The sequence below is a fragment of the Plutella xylostella genome, chromosome 5 (genome assembly GCF_932276165.1).
Source record: "Plutella xylostella chromosome 5, ilPluXylo3.1, whole genome shotgun sequence".
Lineage (NCBI taxonomy): Eukaryota > Metazoa > Arthropoda > Insecta > Lepidoptera > Plutellidae > Plutella > Plutella xylostella.
This window is the reverse complement of record NC_063985.1, coordinates 4,094,813-4,114,239: the sequence shown is the minus strand read 5'-3', so window position 1 is coordinate 4,114,239 and position 19,427 is coordinate 4,094,813. Positions and strand designations below refer to the sequence as shown.

The 19,427-nt window shown below is 38.8% G+C and overlaps 1 protein-coding gene and 2 long non-coding RNA genes across 6 annotated transcripts; 1 reads left to right on the top strand and 2 right to left on the bottom strand.

Moving 5' to 3' along the window:
- Positions 1 to 311: 311 nt before the first annotated feature.
- LOC125491333 lies at positions 312 to 2,773 on the bottom strand. The gene is made up of 2 exons (XR_007268239.1): positions 2,651 to 2,773; positions 312 to 567 (listed from the first exon to the last, which is right to left on the bottom strand). It is a non-coding gene; the product is annotated as an uncharacterized LOC125491333 (long non-coding RNA).
- A 5-nt stretch (positions 2,774 to 2,778) lies between these two features.
- LOC105396836 (tyrosine-protein kinase HTK16) lies at positions 2,779 to 19,389 on the top strand. Of its 2 annotated transcripts, XM_048632975.1 has the most exons (16): positions 2,779 to 3,019; positions 3,528 to 3,624; positions 3,715 to 3,791; positions 3,950 to 4,158; positions 6,603 to 6,804; positions 7,166 to 7,306; positions 7,430 to 7,535; positions 7,814 to 8,043; positions 14,606 to 14,611; positions 15,135 to 15,269; positions 16,012 to 16,315; positions 16,560 to 16,666; positions 17,108 to 17,230; positions 17,624 to 17,814; positions 18,425 to 18,650; positions 19,094 to 19,389. In XM_048632975.1, the coding sequence occupies exons 1-16, from the start codon at positions 2,984 to 2,986 to the stop codon at positions 19,295 to 19,297; spliced, it is 2,394 nt and encodes a 797-aa protein (XP_048488932.1). In that variant the 5' UTR covers positions 2,779 to 2,983; the 3' UTR covers positions 19,298 to 19,389. The 2 variants fall into 2 exon arrangements, with proteins under 2 accessions (XP_048488932.1, XP_048488942.1); XM_048632985.1 differs by lacking the exon at positions 15,135 to 15,269 and having other exon boundaries at positions 14,606 to 14,746.
- On the bottom strand, positions 12,908 to 14,423 carry LOC125491330. Of its 3 annotated transcripts, none has more exons than XR_007268238.1 (3): positions 13,972 to 14,423; positions 13,696 to 13,860; positions 12,908 to 13,516 (listed from the first exon to the last, which is right to left on the bottom strand). It is a non-coding gene; the product is annotated as an uncharacterized LOC125491330 (long non-coding RNA). The 3 variants fall into 3 exon arrangements; XR_007268237.1 differs by having other exon boundaries at positions 12,908 to 13,392; XR_007268235.1 differs by having other exon boundaries at positions 12,908 to 13,860.
- Positions 19,390 to 19,427: the final 38 nt, after the last annotated feature.

The window sequence follows — 19,427 nt, the reverse complement described above, 5'->3', positions numbered from 1 at the left end:
GGGTCCAGTAGGCCGGAGGGCGTCACATATACTAGTTACTCTTGCCAGTTTGTGGTCTTAACTTAACTAGATAACTCGTATATCTCAGCAGACTTATCGGTTCTTCGGCATATGGCCTTTGTCTTCAGATTTGAGGACCGATATGAATATGTTTCCAGCCCGACCCAGCTCTGCCGTTTTGGAAATAACGCTATGGCTGGAAATACGTAGTAAGTACCTATACAGGCGCCTTGGCAATTCTTAAAGAGCTTTCTTCACACTTCCGTCCGTCTTGTCTGTCTGATTGATTTTCAAGTAAGAAAAACACGACATAAGAAATAAGTATTACCTCTGTTCTTAGTTATTTGGACTTTGGTAAGTACTTACCACATAATACTTAATACAAAAGCGCAAACGTCAAGTCAAACTAACCAATACCAATACACCAATAAAAGTTTCTAGGTGTAGTAAATCATCAAACTGGCTAGCCTAGCCAGGCTGCCGGCTCGCGATGCTTCATTGTTTTGTTGGGCAACAGATCAGCGGGATAGCGGGGTCAACGCCCGGCCGCGGCCTCCCCGCATCGCCCTGTCATTGGTAGAAAGTGGTGACTCACACAAACTAAGTTGTAAGTACGGGTGAGGATTTGTGTGATCATCATGGATCCCCTGAACTCAAAATAGCTAAATCTATTCTCAGTAGTAGCCTAGATAGAAATCCTAGCTTTGGGTTGCTGATTATATTCTTACTCTAGGTAAGTAGCTTCTAGGATAAATCCTCAATGGGAATAACCTACCATCACACCATGCACCCTTAACTTTGATTCGATTAAGTAAATAAGTATATTTATTTGCCGTAGTAATATCAAGCCTCAGTAAGGACGGTGAACATTATTGTACTTATTACCTTTTAAGTTACGGCGACGCAACGCAACTGAAGCGCTACCTATAATGCGGCAAGTTACTTGGCGACCCTCCTTGCGGGGTGAAAGAAGTGGCGGGGGCGAGGTAGCACGACATGCTACACACGTAGAAAAGTGTGCCCGGATCAATCTCGCTATAGCTTGTTATTATTTCTGACGTAAGTAAAATTTTATTCTATGACTGTTCCCGTAAATGTCATATTTAGCTTAAAATTTATAGTTTGACAGCATTAAAATTTGGATGTTTACCTTCAGAATATCTACCAATTTGAATTTATTTATGTAAAAGTGTTTTATTTTATATATCAATTTCCATGTCACTTTCATGTTCACTCTCTGTTTGAACTTGTTCATCGTCGTCGTCATCCTCATCTTCATCATCGTTTTCATCAACTTCAATTATAAATCTAAGACAAAAACCAATTTATGTTTAATTTACAATAAATTATAAATAAACAATAACATACCTGTCCAATACATCGTCAAATACTCTATCAGATTTATAATATTCGTCTTAATTTTTTATGACATGTTCGTCACAATTTCTCCACTTTTTAGGCGAATAATTAGAGAAAAGCAACTCTAAGTCTTTTATCTCTTTATCTAAGTTAGAGTCAATCGACGTTCTTGCGAGCTCGCCTTTCACGTACCGCCACACAAGTTCAATAGGATTTAATTCCGGGTGGTATGGGGGTAGGCGAAGCACGATATGACCATTTTCTTTCAAAATTTCATCAATTTTGTAATTTTTCTCTGTGTTTTGCTCATTAATTACTTTCATTAAATCACATAAATTTTGATTGCTTTCCTAGTTACAAGAACTGACAACTGACGCACTGTCATATGGACTCTTCGTCTTTGTTGTTTACTTTTTCGTATCTGACTGCGCAGTACCAACCTTTAGCCGCGTAGCATGACTGATCCGGTACGCTGTTCTACAAGAAGCCCCTATATTGAGACATTATACGATTTGTTGTTTTTAACGTTATTTTGTTGACGAATTATAGATACCTAATAATAATATAATGATAATATTAAAAAGGCCTCAACACTCATCCTAAGACTAATGGTCTCAGGATCAATGATCTCATGTGGGTCGCACTCAAATTATGACAGACTATATAAGACATGTGGCCGCCTCGGCTGCGCGGCCGAGACTGCCGTAACAATGACATGCAGTGCACGCGTTGCCCTTCCCCGCTACCCTCCCGCTACCCGCTGTCGTCTTGGGTACCTCGTCCCCTCCGCGTCTTTCACCCCGCAAGGAGGGTCGCCAAGCAACTTGCCAATCTATAGCTATAGTATCATAAGGCTTACCCCGGAAGTAGTCTCACAAGCATCATAGTTTAAAACCGAGAAAACTAGGTGTACTATGTACTTATTAAATAAATTGTTGTGATATTTAGCTAAGTAATAATAAATTTTTATTCAAATTATTTGAATGATTAAAAAACATTGGTCTGTATAGAATAGGTACTATAGAAAGAAACAAACGTTTATAACTTAAGTCATAAAATCCATTTCCAGGAAATCCGGAAGTAGGGAAAGTGTTGTTCCGTTGAAACCGGAAGCCAGCGAAAAATAAACATAAAAGAAACGTATAAAAACATTCTGTACTATGGAGTAAAAAATAAGTGATGTTGGAAAGAAGTAAAGACCAGTAGGACCATGGAATAAATAAACTAAGTATAATTTATAATAAGTGATCTACGTTCAGTAACTATGATAGAGTAAGAACTACGATATTACCTATTAGTGTTTGTATTCATGAGTGGTATGCTGCGCACTAGCGGCGTTTACGGCGTTGTTGAATTCAATACATAGCTGGTGATTCACTTCTCGGAATTGACCTTGCTATGAGTCATTCTGTAGAAGGCATAGTCGGGGATACCGCGCCTGTCTGCCGGTTGCTTGCGCGGATACCCTGCAAGACCGCTCACTTTTATCACAACGCGTAAAATACGTTCTAAAAAATAAATGATCAACAGAAAGTGCTAAGCTATCAAAACGATGTTGATTTCTAATTGTGATGTACCTGTAAACAGTTTATAAACATTTTCGCGAGTTACGAAGTTTGAGATAATGATAACAACCATGACGTCATTCATATTGTTGAAGGTATGTTTTAGAAGATTATTAAATTATTTATAATGTTTTTAAGGATCTTAAATCAAAGTTAGAAGAGGTATTTATGATAAAATTAATTTTATTAAAATAAAAAGTATCTCAATTGTTCGCTACAATCTGCTTGACGTTTCAATATAAAGTAAACAATTTAAAAACATTCTAAGAAATTCTTTTTCTCTTTCCTACTATTGACATGCGTCTAAGTTAGACAAGGATAGAACATTGTTATCGTTGTTGACAAATGACGTCTTAATATATTCGGCTAATCTAGAACAAGTTTTGTGACGAGAAAGAAAATAAAAATAATATTTTTTTACAAATCTGTAAATAGTCTGATTTAGAAGTGCATTTAAAATTATGTGATTTAATATACTATTAAATAAATCGTTGACAAACAACAAATGTACAACTTTCTTCAAGTTTCAGTGTGTAAAAGAACGCTTTAAAGTTTTATTGAAATTGAGCACTTGTTGAACAAGTTTTCTAATTAACTTTACAGACAAACTCTTTTTTGTTGAGTATGAACAAAGAAGATAACGTGAACTGGTTTCATGGGAAGATTTCTCGAGAAACTGCTGAGAGGCTGCTAAAAGAAGGTAAAGTAACAAAGAACTTCTAGTCTGTTCTTCTAATACGATGTTTACATTCCAGTTAGAACATTGTTAAATGCTGCCTATCTATTTCAGAGGGTGAAGATGGTGTTTTCTTGGTACGTGAAAGTAACACATCGCCAGGGGACTACGTCCTTTCGGTCTTACATCAAGTAAGTTCATGTAAATATAACCTAACTTTATTTGAAACAAAAAGTTTGTGCATTACTTATGTACTATCAAGTTTCAGTGTAAGTACGTACGGAGTCTCAAAACTACCCGGCTATCTTGTGAATACTTGTACATTTCTTAATGTTGATGCTTGTTGCAGGGTGAGGTAGTGCATTACCAGATACGGAGGCACGGTGAAGATGCATTCTTCTCAATAGAGGAACACACAACAGTGCACGGACTAGACACCCTGATCCAGCACTACCGCACAGACTCCAATGGCCTGGTGACACCGTTGTCAGGAGTGTGCAAAGGACAGCCACCCCCGCACGAGTCTCGCACACAGGGGACTACTAACTTATTACACAGGTGAGTTGTTGATGTTATCTCTTGAATACAGTATATTAATGGTACTGTGTACATTATATTATAATATTCCACTAAAATAAATGGTATTGGCATTAGTAACTCTGATGGCTGTGACGAGATTTCTCGTTTGTCCACGGCTAGGGCAGGTATTAAAATTTGCTTGGGTCACAGATTTTAAGTATTTGTGTTATTTCCAACCACAGATTATGGCAATAACCTTCCTGCCTTGAAGGAAGCCCATGTCCTACAGTTTATTGACTGTGTTTTTAAAGAAAATTTAACATTCTTAATTTCTTATCAATATTCAATCATGTGAATAATTTCAATCATGTGAAAATATTCACATGATTGAAATTAAATTATAGAATATAACATTGGAATGTGGTTGTTACAATCATATTTTTTAATTAAATTATAGATGGGTAAACAAACAGACCACATTAACATCTTAACCACTCATGGCCCAAAGATACACACCAGGCAATAGATTTGTGTGACTGGTAGAACAGTTGTCAAATAAACTAATAACTTATGGCCTGATAATGCCACATTCTTTTTATCTAATCATCTGTAAATAAATTCTTGAAGTGGACAGAACTCTAGAGACATAAACCTATTGCACTACTGCCCTAATTTTCATCAAATTGCAAAATCGCTTTATTTAGTATCTACCTACTTGATGTAAAACTAGCTTATTGGTCTTTGTTTTGATCATAAGCTGATAGTGAGACATATAAAATTTAATTAATATTACTGGTTTTCTCACAGTGTACTTGTTGTACTAGTTGACCATCATCATGCACTAGTTATAATTATTATTAATGGATTTAATAATAATGTTAGGACGCAACAACATTGAAAATTTATACTATCAACCTAGTGCCAAATATTTAACACAAACAATAAAAAAGGTTGCTTGCTCAGTTCTTGAGTTCCAAGATTTTATGCTCACTGTAGAACTATTTAATTAAATGGATTGAAGTAGGAAGTTCTATTAAGACAAGTGTAGGCTAAATTGCCCTTAATTTTCTGGTCATGTTTGTTTATTGTTTAATGATGCCCTGAAACAGAGGGTTTTGAATTGGACATACATATACTATTGTTGATATTATGAGAAGTATTTTTAAAATACATTTGTTTATTAGTAAACATGAAAAGTGTTATGAGATTCGTGTGTTAGGTAGAAAGAATATCATAATGTTTTCACTTGATTTATCTCCAACTTTACAAGACAATGCTTCACACATTTTATTGTTGATATCAACCAATGATCATACACTTGGCTTGTATTGATGATTTCCTGCAGTAAGCAGGGATGCATTGTTCAATCTGTTTATTCAATAAACACTGAGAGGGATTGGGGCATTCATCATAAATATTGTATTGTGTTCTTAGTTGCTAAGGCAGAGGAGTTTGTATATAATCAAAGTTTATACATTACATAATAAATAATATAATTAAGTGTGTGTATGATATAATATAATTATGTTTGGGTGAAGTAAAAGTAATGTTCAAAATATATAGGTAGGCCTAGATTGCTTATCCTCACCGGAATCAAAAACTAAACATTATTACGGTTTATGGCTGATTGTTTATTATTGATAGACAGTAAATCAAATCAGCTTAATATCCAAAGTAATTACGACAGACTTCAGTTGTAGAAATTTCTTATAGTATGAAGAACTAATTTTTTTTTACTTACTATTGCTATTTGTGCAATAAACGAAGAAATAAATACGAAGAATGTATGTCGCCTCATAGTACAATTCTTGCCTTGTGTAATTAAAATATTTGTAGTATTCTTATTGGTATTTTAATTAGACATAATAAGTAAACTTAATAAAGCCACCTGTGTCTACCATTACTCACGCTCATGATATATGTTTTGTCGAGATGTTAACATTATTGTATCTCAGTTAAGTTTCCTCTGAGTCATTGTTGACTTCTGTATATTATCTTAATGAATCACTCATTCATTGTTACCACATCTGTAGAACCTCTGGCCACTATTTATATTTTGATTAGGATCCCAGGCACACGAAAAACATCTGTAAAAGAACTATTAAAATAATAACCTTGAGTTACCCTACTTGGTCGTGTGAGTCATTTTGTCAGGTCGCACTTAGCATTTTAAATAGAAGTTTAGCTTATTAGCATACTCTTAATCATTTCTGGTGTCTTGCAGGGTTTTAAACTAATTATTTTTTTGCAATATTGGACCTCACTTAATTAGATATTGTAAATAAACTGATATATTTTATGAAATCATATTATTTAACATTAAAAATAACTAATCTTATGATTTCTATCCGTTATGTTATATCATCCCTAGTTCTAAAGCCATAATCTGTGAACATCATTAAGTCCACAAGTCCACGCTTTCTACTTAAATTTTATAGCTAATATTTGTGCAATAAAGAGTTAAACAAATCACTGTCCCACAGAGCAACCCACGCCGGCGAGCTCAACATAGTCTCCCACATCCTGGCGCGCGGGCACTACCAGGGTCGCGACGCTAAGAACCAGGACGGGCAGACGGCGGTCCACATCGCGGCCAAGGCGGGACACGACAAGATCTTGGAGAAGCTCATCGACAGTGGCGCCACTGTTAATGTGCGGGACTCGTTTGGGTATACGCCTTTGCATGTGAGTATTTTGGCTTATCTTATAATAGATACCATCATCATGAAAATTAAATGATAGAGCGAGACATGGGTTCGATTCCCGGGGCTACTTCAAGGGTTGTACTCAGCTGTAACCATACATCATGGACTAGTGCTGAGTTTCTCTGCAGAACCTTATAGAACCTTAGACCTAAAGTAACGAAATAGTTTAATCTTGATTACGCAAAGTATAAGGCTGCTCCAACACCATGATGCTGAAACACTGGAATCACTGGATGCAAATAACTTTTAACCACATCGAGAGGTTCAAGACCAATTTACTGATAAAGTCTACCAGAGAACCCCTTTTCCTTCCTGACTTCAAGCCACATGTTACCTTCCAGTACACATGTCAGAACAATCTCCCGAGTACCACAGAATTGCTGGTCACTAGAGGGCACGCCAACTACCAGATGCGGCACGCGCCCACTGGACAAGTGCCGCTGCACGACGCCGCCATGAGGGGACATATTGACTGTATTAAGGTAAGTTAGATTCTAGGTATTTGTAGTATTTCCGTTTTTTGAACTGCTGTATACAATACATATAGGACTCTTATCAATCTTCGAGTGAGACACGATTGATTGATCTTAAATTATTGTTTTCAGGTTTTATTAAAGTTACGAGCACCCTCACACCCCCGGACCCTGGCTAAAGACACTCCGGCCGACCTCGCCAAGCATTATGGACACATGGACTGCTATCAGTTGCTGAGTGAGTTCAAATTTTCTGTTTCATGCTGGTACAGTGACTTGTACCAGCTCCGACCCGGAATCAAACTCTGGACCTCCGCTTCGGCGTTTCAGTCTGTGCAGTGTACTCACCGATGCACTATTCGATTTTTGAAAACAAGGAAAATAGTTTTTCATTACTAAGTTACTGGTGCGATATATGTAATTATGTATTCCCGGATGTCCGTGTTTCTTACTAGACTTACATTCCATTCGTTAAACTTCTCACAACTATACTAAAACCTCCACTTACACCTGCAGAGAACTACAAACCCGACCAGCCAACCACAACCAAATCCCAATGGTACCACGGCACACTGAACCGCGACGAAGCTCTCAAAACTCTAGAAGAGTACTGCCGACAACACAACATCACCGACAGAGCTACTGACGGGGTGTTTCTGGTGCGGTACAGTGAACGACATCGGCACCCTTATGTGCTGACCATGCTGAGTGCCAATACGCCGTATAACTTTATTATTAGGAGTGAGGTAAGTGAAGTTGTTTTTTTTATTATTTATCAAGTCCAGCTTTATGCTCTTTTTAATTGCAACCAATGTGTAAATTGATCACCATCATTAGCCAATAGTCGTCTATAACTAGACAAAGGCTTCTTCAGAGTGGTGCACGAAAGGAGCTGAGTGACGTATCACCAGGAGGGTGATTCGTGTCACAAAAAACAACTTCGTTTTCATCTCGTTTTCAGATTTTTACGAACGAGCTATGAAATTGCGATTCACATGGCACTAAAAACAAGCTACCTACATAGTAAGATCGTTTCGAGATCGCAAAATGAATGAACGGAATGGAGAATGACGCGATTCATGTCATTTTTGTTGAACTTTTTGATATCGCTTATCTGTCATATTTTGACGTTTTAGCGATTTTAAACTTTCGAAGAAAATGGTGAAATTGTTAGATCGTTTTCAGAAAATACTGCTAAAAGTGAAATTGACCTTGTACGCATCTCTCCAAGATCTTCAAGCCATTTTTCAGCCGGACAGCCGTCCCTACGAGATACGTTTCCATCTTTACCGAATTCGTAATTTTCCTTTATAGTAAGCTTGTATTAGTGATATTTATTTGATTGGTGTGGGTTTTGGCCTGAGGCCCTCGCAGAATGAGGAAGAATATTTTAACCGAAAGCATACACATTCCCTCAGTGTGCAAATTGTAAGTTAATGAATTAAGGGGATCCCTAAAGCTAAAATGCTAAAGTCGGCTTGATATACTTGATTAGATTGGAAAAACGGTGGCTTCTATCACATTGATAAAAATATATTTTGTAGCAGAGGGTATACTGAACATGTTAGTTGCTTATAAATTGGTGCAGGATTATAATAAGTATGTTAAAAAAAATTGCAAACACACCATGTCTTTTGCCATTTTTTGACTTATTATGAAAAAACCCTCGAAATCAGAGGGCCCATTTTCATGGAATCTTATATGTATGTGTAGGTAATTAAATTCTTAACAAAGTTACCTTAAAGAGTTGGATTTAATGGACCAGAAGTCAACTTTTTTTGCAAAAAACTAATAAATTCCGGTTTAAAAATGATGACACCGTGACAGATTTCAGATTTCTTCAGTCTTCGCCCTGGTGGCGGCCTGTTAGGAGCGATACCCACGCCATTTTATTTTTTATCAAATATTTCACAAAAACTGATTAAATCAACAAATTATGACTACAAGTATTATAATACATATGCATTTGCTATGGAAAGTTAATTTTCTAATCATTTTAGATGCAGAAAAGCCGAAAATTCTTAGAAAACATTTCGCCTTTTCGATTTGTTTACATTTTTTACTATAGAGTTACAGATGCATAGATAAAGGTAAACATTGCACATAATGACACTTATTAGATTCTCCGAATAAGAACTATACGGTCAATGCAGTATGCCAAAGCGCGAGCCTGTTTATATTCTGAGGGGTAATTTATTTTATTTTAACGGTTGTGTATGGTAGGTAAGCTACACAATATACAGGGTGTTGAAAAGTAAGTTCATAATTTGTTTTATTTGAAACCAAAAACCGTAGTTAATTAAAAAAATATATATTTTAAGATGTGGTAGTCTGTACACTACAGGTTGTTAAAAATAAGTAAGTATTTTTAAAAATTGAAGATCTAAAATTTACATAATTTTTTAAATCTATTTAACAAGCTTTGCAAAAAAGCGGTTAAGTGCGACTGTATCTCGCCATGAAAAAAATGAAATGTTTACTGTAGCTATGAATTTTATGCGTTACAAGTGGAATAAAATACCGCATAATATTATGTACAACTATGTAAGAGCCTAGTTTTTTAAAAAAAACTCATAAGAAAATATTAAATACACAGGTTTTTTAACCCCTGAAGGAAATAGAGGGGTGTTATAAGTTTAAAGTAAGGGCTGAATTTTTTTTTTAAATTAGGGTGATAGGTAATGTATATTTTTAATGATTTTTTCAAATAGATAAATGTTATACCATTTTTAAATTGCCATAAAATTACCTATAGTTATAGTTATAGAAAAGGGCAGGGCTACCAGTGCCCATTCGCCACTGCAACCTAAAAGATCTATAAATTATGACTCCCCATGCCGAGTCTCACTCTACAGGCCCAGGTCTTTTATAAACCTGATATTACCTATACAGGATGTTGCAAAAAGGGTATACTGTGCCGAAAGGGTTTGACTCAGGGGTTATTCTGAACAACTTTTGTTCTCCAAGGTTTGGAAATTCTCGAAAAATAAATTCGGTCTCTATAGTAAAAAGTCACGTGATCGAATAAGTTTCTATGTAAAAGGTTTTGTTACGTGAATTTTCAAAATTGTAGAAGAAAAGTGGATCAGAATGGCACCTAAATCCACTTTTGGCTAAGCTTTATACCCTTTTTTCAATACCTTGTATAAAATATCGTCAGCGTCACCTTAGATCGTAATCATCGTAACTCCTCGTGACCAAATTTTAGAGGAGACAAAAATACTGTTTTATTTGTAGTTCTAGTTGGCATACTACCCACCTAAAGTTTTTTTAACTAGCCTAAAAATGATTTGTTTAGACAGTCTATCTTCCTGTTCAACCGCAGCCTGAGTGCCAGTGACTCAATGACTGAAAGGAGGCCATTAGTGCTCCTAAATAAATAAAGCAGGCCTGTAGATTATCTTTCAGTGTACCGACACATCTGATTGCTGTAAGAGCCTGATAAGCTCTTCGAACGAGTCATACCTCTGTGGTGGTACGGTTTCGACCTTTCGGACAGTCAGTTTGGCATCCGAAATGCGGATTCGAATAGTGGGTACAATACTTTGCGTTCGTTCACTGTCGGAGCAGGATAAGAACCACGGGCGAGTTGTTGCGCTGGCTGTTTGCTTAAAAATAGTAACCGCGTTCAACTCTATCCCCTAGAGGGCGAACCTTTAGGGCGGCTCTTGTATACCATCACTTGTCTTCTTATCTGCAGAAAATTGACAGAGGTCATACGTGTCTAACAAGTACATTAAGGATGCGAAAAGAGAGGGTTTGTTTTCACTGAAGAAGTTCAGTTGCGGAGTTCCACAGCGGTAGGTCTTGGACCCCTCTGCTGTGGAACTTGGCATACAACGCGGTCCTGCAAATCAAGCTCGCAAACGGCGTTAGCACAGTGCATTTTTCTAATGTCACACAGGTCGTGAGGTAGGCTGAGAGCCTCCTTCGGGGATGACATCCCAATGATTCATTACGAAAAAATTGCTGCAGCTGTGCTCGCCATGCAGTGCATGGGCTACTTCCGAATCTGGGGGGCTGTTGCAAAGGAGTCCGTTGCCTCTATACGGTACGGGTTCCGTGCGATCTATGATCCTTCCGGGAGCACCTGTCTTGTCAAGTCGAAGAGAATGGCTCGTATTCGACGCAACCTGCAGTACTGGTGGGATTGGTTGGAGGACAGGACAGCAGGAAGCTGCAGCAGCCGTCATGCTGTGATTCGACGCATAGATGCAAAAAAAAGTTGAAAGTAACTTCATGTTAATAAAATATTAGATCTTAATTTAACAACATAACATTGCAAAAAAAAATTAACACTGTTGAGTATGTTATTGTAATTTACTAAAGTAGTAATAAAAACAAAGGCTTATTGCATAGTTTTCGTTCACGTTCGCCTACATCGCACGTTGTATATGAGAATAAAGGGTATAATTACTAAGTTTTCTTGTTTAAAAATCACGGTTTGGGGTTTAGAGGAAAACAAATGGTAAAATGCGGAATACAGTTTTTTTTTTCGAATAAAGAGGAAAACATGTGAATTCAAAAAACGTTTCTATTGACACCAAAGAGTACTTTTCGCCGAGAAAAGTGGAGTTACAATGTTTGCGATCTAAAGTGATGATAGAACTAGAACTTATTTTTTCAGTTCACCTGCTGTTGAGTGAAATCGTAATTAGGTAAATGACTCCTTGACATGAAATTAACTTTTTTTTTATAATCGTTATAACAAAACCGTTTTTTTAATACAGCAATATTTGTAGGTGTACTTACAGTGAGCAAAAGAGCGCAGCAAGGTGTAAATTTTTTGGTTTTTAAGAAACAAAAATATTATTTCTATCATATCCCAAATACACATAAGTACTTAAAAAAAAAATACACACTCTCGCCTTGTACTAATGTACTCCCTTGCGGGGGTACTTACATGTTATTATTTTTCTGGTGACCTCCCCATATCCCTTTGCCAGCTACGTAACCTTTTGTGACACCCTGTATATGCAGAGTTCTGCAAACTACTGTTCTGCTTTTGAAACACCAAAAAAAAACAGGTCGTCTAACTAAAAGGTCACGTGACCAAAAAAAAATTATATGAAGAAGCGTTTTTTTCATGAATATAAAAAATTACGTAGGATAAAAGTTTTTCAGAGTGACGCCTGAGTAACGCCCTTTCGGCTAACTATACTTTTTTTATTACACGGGGGCAGAGTTTAATACAACACCCTGAACTATTAAACTCTGATAATATTTTCGCGATTTTTTTACATTCTGATTTCATTTCCTGGCTTAGAAATAACATCAATAACATGCTGCACACGTAGGTTTCGGCATAGTATTAAACCCTTTTTGCAACAACCTGTATAAATATCGGCACGGGTACGACTTTATATATAATTAATTATTAAATATTAAAAATACTTTCAAATAAAAATAAATATTTTCGTATCACAAAACAATATTACTTACTTAGTATATTTTTAACAAAGTGGCATGTCTTCACTTTTATGTTTTCGAGTACTATGTTAAAATTTCATGTCATTGTCCGTAGAACGCCCCGCATACCTCAACCCCCCCTCACTAGATTTGACAGATTCTGATTTTCTTCCAGCTTTAGTGACAGCCTTAAACACATTGTAATGCATGTATATTTTATTTATTGATAGAACTAATAAATTCTATGAATTATCACAAATACTAAAAAAATATAGGTAGTAATTAGGTCCCTTTACCACTTAATAAAGCTACAGATAATGGCAATCAAAGATTAAAGTCTTATTATTTTTCTCATATTCTCTCCTATAGGTTGGCTGGTACAAAATGCTTTTAGCCTTTTGTATAAGTAATTATTAATACTTATATATACAATATTTTGTTAACAATTATTAAACTATTATTGTATATAGGAACTTAGGTAATCAGTAATCACAGGTGCTCCTCTGTTTGAATTGACGCATGAAGAAGAGGAAGAAGAGAGGCGTGAGGTCATTGAAGGCCAGGCGCATGCGCGGGGACTGGATCCTCCCGCGCAGCAGCCGCAGCAGCGCCGCGTGGACCGCGCGCTCCACGCCGGTCGCGGAGCCAGAGCTTCACTGGTCGCGCAACTGCGTCGCCGCTAAAATCTGTGGATTTTCAATTTATAGTTAAAACATATACCTACAAAAATATTTTGTACTTATTCCGATATAAATTATGTATACGTATTATTTTACTTTAAGTCTGGTCTTGATTGTTCCTTTCATTAGCCTAGAAAAGACAAAATGAAAAGTTCAGTATGATATTCTTCTAAAAAATTACAGACAGATACTAAACAAAACTACGCTGTAACATAAATATTCAACACCAGTTTTCCTAAGACATTATTGGGGTAACAATGAAGTTAAATTCTATTCTATTATTTAGCCAAACATTTAGGAATAACCTACGATTTCCATATGAGGAACACCTCCTCAAGAAGCCTCTCATTGACTGCAGCCTGTCTGTTCATTACTTCAGCTAATCAGCTATCATTGTGAGGGCTGAAGCCGTGGCCCTCTCACAACGCAGTTGCTCCTTCTGCTACTCAAGCACATCGGCTGCTGCTTGTGTTTCTAAAACAATTCAAAACAGAAATTGGATACATCGTAAATTACAATACCTTCTTGACTACAACCGGTAACATTTATATTTCAAAAAAAGTAGGTTAATACATTGATACTTACATGTCTCAGTCGTATTTCTCTAAGTAAGTTAAACTTCCTTTCTTCTTATTTTCCAAAAAAACTAAGTTGACACGAAAATGAGCAAAGAAAATCAATGTTTTTATGGAGAAAACATGGCGGCTGTCAAAAGTGCCACAGGTTATGAATTTCTTCAACGTTGAATTAAAAAGCTGTTTCTTGATACTTGCTATCGACACTAATTCCAACAAAATATATTGTAGGAACAAAATTATTTAAAACAATTAGTGGTAGTATTTATAATTTTTGCATGGCAATTAAAAAATATATAGTTTCATTCATTTCACTCAAGCCATCCAAATACGAACTAGCGATATGAAAACGAGATCAAAGTATGTGTGCTATGAATCGCGTTTTTAAACATTGCGGATTTCATCTCGTAACTCGTTCGTATCGCTTTACAAATATTTCGGTTGAGATGTGAATCGCGCCCCAGTTCCTTACATACTTCTGGCGCTCCCGTGGCATTCAGCGACCGACACTAATCTGACTGGCCAATCCTTTAACACGATGGCAAACTTCAGTCTAACGCTAGTGATTGAGCGCCATGCTCCATCTTTTATTTGTTACTCAACCACTGCTTAGTTATTCTCACGTATTAAATCTCCACTTCCAGAACGAATGCCTGTTCATAGACGACGGTCCGCTGTTGGAGTCATTAGAGCGGCTGATAGAGCACTACAGCGCGGTGCCGGACGGGCTGCCCACGCGCCTCGCCACGCCCGTGCCGCCCAAGACCAAGCCTCCTCTACCCGACGTGAGTATTTATTTTCTCTATGAGTTTGGGAACTCCTTGAGTATTGAGTTATGCGACCTCTTTCATTCAATACCAAACCTCCTTTATCTGAAGTGAGTATTATTATGTGATGCGAACTCCTTGGATATTTGAGCTATTTGGCCTCTTTCGCCCCAGACCAAACCTCCTTTACCTGACGTGAGTATTTATTTTGTCTAAGATTTGTCAACCAACCCGTACAAGGCCAGCGTGGTGGACAAGACCTAAAACCCTTCCTTGGAAGGAAACCCGTGCCCCAGCAGTGGGGGCGTGGTGATGAAGAGTATTTGTGTTTGGATACTCCTTGGTAATTGAGCTATGCGACCTCTTTCGTTCAAGACCAAGCCTCCTCTACCCGACGTGAGTATAGTGGCTATTCATAGACGACGGTCCTCTGCTGGAGTCATTAGAACGTCTGATAGAGCACTACAGCGCGGTGCCGGACGGGCTGCCCACGCGCCTCGCCACGCCCGTGCCGCCCAAGACCAAGCCGCCTCTACCCGACGTGAGTATTTATTTACTCTATGAGTATTTGTGTTGGGAACTCCTTGGTGATTGAGATATGCGACCTCATCGAGACCAAACCTCCTTTATCTGAAGTGAGTATATGTGATGCGAACTCCTTGGATATTTGAGCTATTTGGCCTATTTCGCCCCAGACCAAACCACCTTAACCCGACGTGAGTGAACTACTTAATGACCTAGAAATTACGCCGTCGGGACCGCCTTGGAGCACTACCACAAACTTCTGCCTCGTCCTAACTAAGTATTGGTGTGGTTATAACATAGCAAAGATATATAAGATAGTACTATAGTACCGCCTCACCACGCCCGTGCCGCTCAAGACCAAGCCTCCTTTACCTGACGTGAGTGATGTATTTTTATCTATGTGTATTTGCATTGGAAACTCTTTGGTTATTGAGTTATGCGACCTCTTTCGTTCAATAATAAATCTCCTTTACCTGACGAGAGTATATGTGATGCGAACTCCTTGTTGATTCTTTTGGTATGCAGGCTCTTTTGTGGCTGAAGGTGAAATAAGTTTGTGGTCATAAAACCTCCTTTAACTGACTTACCTAAGACGCCTTCGAGGTCTCAGTAAGTGTAGGTAGGGTGTAGATAAATATAAAATGTGTAAACCAAATGGCTCTTCTCTTAATCGCGACCACTTCCAGACAACATTTGTTAGGTGTGTACTAAAACAAGTTCGCATGCTCTGCTAATAACTGTTATTCCACTTGTTTCAGTTCTCAACAATGCCGCGAAACAAGAAAAAGAAGCTAAAACTGACCAAAGCCGACACTCCCGACTCGCAGCTAACGTCACCCTCCTCAGTGACCAATAACAACGCGTTTGACCTCTTGACTCGCAACCTCTCATTCTCGTCTGACTTCAGTATGAATGACACTCTGAACAATAATGACGGCGTATCGGGATTGGACGACGGAGAGACGTATAAAGTTCCTATGAAGAATACCGCTGTTGTGTCATTGGCGGAGAATTATAATGAAATCTCGATTAACTCGGACGGACAGCTTTCTACGCTGCAAGGTATGTGCCATTGTTATTTATTTGTTAAGTCTTATAAAAACTCATAGTTAGTCATAATTAATTTATAGTACTGTTACCTTACCTTGTTAAGGATGTAAGGAGACTTCCAGGTTACATTTTTATTTGCATAGCATTTTAGAAATAAATATACCACCAAAGTACATACTGCAAATGTATAACAAAATTGGGTCAATTAACCATACTGGCGCATTATCAACAACTCATCCATGTAATTCCGTTCCAGAATTCATCCCAATGAGCGAGCTAACGTTAGGCCCTCTCCTCGGCGAGGGTGAATTCGGTTCAGTGCTCCGCGCCACCTACACGCCGCCCAACCAGACGCCGGTGCAGGTAGAAAATAAACTTCAATAATAAACGTGTTGTAACGGCTACGGTTACCGTACAATAGCTACTTATACATAGATGTTATTATGCATATTGTTGTAAGGTTGAAATCGGATTGATACTTACACACACATACATTGCTGGTTTATTAAGCAGAAATATTTTATAATGGAAATGAACCTTATGTTTACTTACTCAGTTTCAATACATTTTTCCTCATGGTAAAAAACGAATAAGTTAGTGTATTCTGACATACAATGCATCGCCTCTAATGGTCACTATGATGAAACAAATGATAATAGATTTACACCTACGCTCATACCAAAATTAGTGAGTAACATATTCAACTAAAACCCCCGTAAAGCAAGATTTATGTTATTCAAGATTCGTAATGTTCACATCTTTCTTGGTTACAAGACGTGCAATTCATAAGCATTTTCTATTCAGGTGGCAGTAAAAACGTTGCACGTACAACACATGGACACGAACAAGCGCGAGTTCCTGTCGGAGGCCAAGCTGATGATGTCGCTGCGGCACCGCTGCATAGTGAGGCTCATTGGCGTTTCATTGGTGAGTCTTACTTTTTTGTATAAACACTAAACGAAAAAATGCGTTTTCAGGGATGACTTGCAAAGCATCACTTACTGTTTTGTGTAAATCACAGCTAGAATGTCGATGTGCAGATGCCGTCTAGATATTTTCGTTCACCATAACAGCACATGGTTTGGGTATGGTACAGTATGGGAAATAAAACAACAGAGAAACCTGACCCCCTCAAAAGCATTCTTACTATGAGAGCAGGGTCAGGTTTCTCTGCACGTGTCCGTACCTACTGGAATACCTTGGTGCATGCAAATAAGATTTCAACCTAAGACCTCTCCAATCAGTGGAAGATTCTTTATGCGCCACCACAGCTGACTTTGCTTCTACTTTACTTACTAACATAAACATTTCCACCCACAGGGTCCACCATTAGCCATGGTGCAAGAGCTAGTCGGCCTAGGCTCTTTGCTCTCCCAGCTAGTCTCAGGAACTTGCACCCAGAGCGAGGTGCGGCTGTGGGCGCGCCAGGTGGCTGAAGGCATGGACTACCTGGAGCGTTGCCGCTTCGTGCACAGAGACCTCGCCGCCAGGAACATACTGCTGCACACCAGGTGAGCGACGTTGCCATATGTACACAGCTAGTGTGAGGTGCGGCTGTGGGCGCGCCAGGTGGCTGAAGGCATGGACTACCTGTAGCGTTGCCGCTTCGTGCACAGAGACCTCGCCGCCAGGAACATACTGCTGCACACCAGGTGAGCGACGTTGCCATATGTACACAGCTAGTGTGAGGTGCGGCTGTGGGCGCGCCAGGTGGCTGAAGGCATGGACTACCTGGAGCGTTGCCGCTTCGTGCACAGAGACCTCGCCGCCAGGAACATACTGCTGCACACCAGGTGAGCGACGTTGCCATATTTACACAGTAACCCCCAAATTATTCTTTGACAGATAGGGACAAAACAGTTCAATAGCTAAAACGTCCTATAACTTACTATGAATAAGGGGGCTTGTGTATAAATAATCCTTTCGCCACGACGACCAACTTTAGCCGGGGACGCGGCCTTAGAGTCGCTCTAGTTTATCAGCCTTTAATCGCCCACTCTCGGCTATGTATAGGCCTCATTATAAGTTCGTAAATTCTGTTCCTGTGTTGCTAAACTAAACTACTGCCATCCCGCAACCTTTATGATACCTCTTACCATAATTTCAACATCAAACCCACAGGAGCCAAGCCAAAATCAGCGACTTCGGCCTCTCCCGCGCCGTCTCCACCGACAGTTCGTACTACAAGGCGAGCCGCGGCGGCAAGTGGCCCATCAAGTGGTACGCGCCGGAGTCCTACAACTACGGCACCTTCTCGCACGCGAGTGACGTTTGGAGCTACGGGGTCACGCTGTGGGAGATGTGGAGCGGCGGGAAACAGCCGTACGGGGAGATTAGAGGTGTTGAGGTGAGATAGACGCATGTTACCTACAATTGTTAGGTATTTACAGTATTAAAATTTGCACTGTAACATAATATATTTGATTGGATATTCTAACTGACCGATATTAGGTACTCTTTCCATTCTACAGCGCAGATAGTGTAGGGAATTGGCATCATTATGTCCCCTTCAAATCTGTGCGATTTGAAGAGGACATTTTGGATACGGTACGATTAAGATACTTCGATTACAAAGATAAGAAAGTATTCTAGTCATGATAAAAAAGTTGTGACGTTATCAACGTCTGAATCTCTTTCTAAACCCACTAATTCTGATTTATCAATTGATTGACCGATTATGAAGTTCGGTAGTAACGAACTCGCCAAATACTTACCCTGGATGCCATATCAATTTCAAAAACTAAATAACTCCAATGCATCAGCACTCAATATACCCTTTCACAATTCCAGGCGATACAGCTAGTAGAGAACGGGCAACGCCTAGAGAAGCCCGACGACTGTCCGGAAGAGATCTACGACATAATGCTCGAGTGCTGGGCGTACAGCCCCGAGGCTCGACCCACGTTCGCGCGCCTCGTGGCCGCGTTCACGCAACACGCGGATTATGAGAATATCAGCCAGCTGGTGCACGAGTGTGATGATGTGCATGTGTAGCTGTTTGGTTAAGGTTGGCTATAGTATGTTGCATGTATTCACGATTTGCATGTATTTTATATAAGAATGCCGGCCCACGGCGGGCACATTTGACATTTGGGAGGAATTATGCAGCTGCACACATTACATG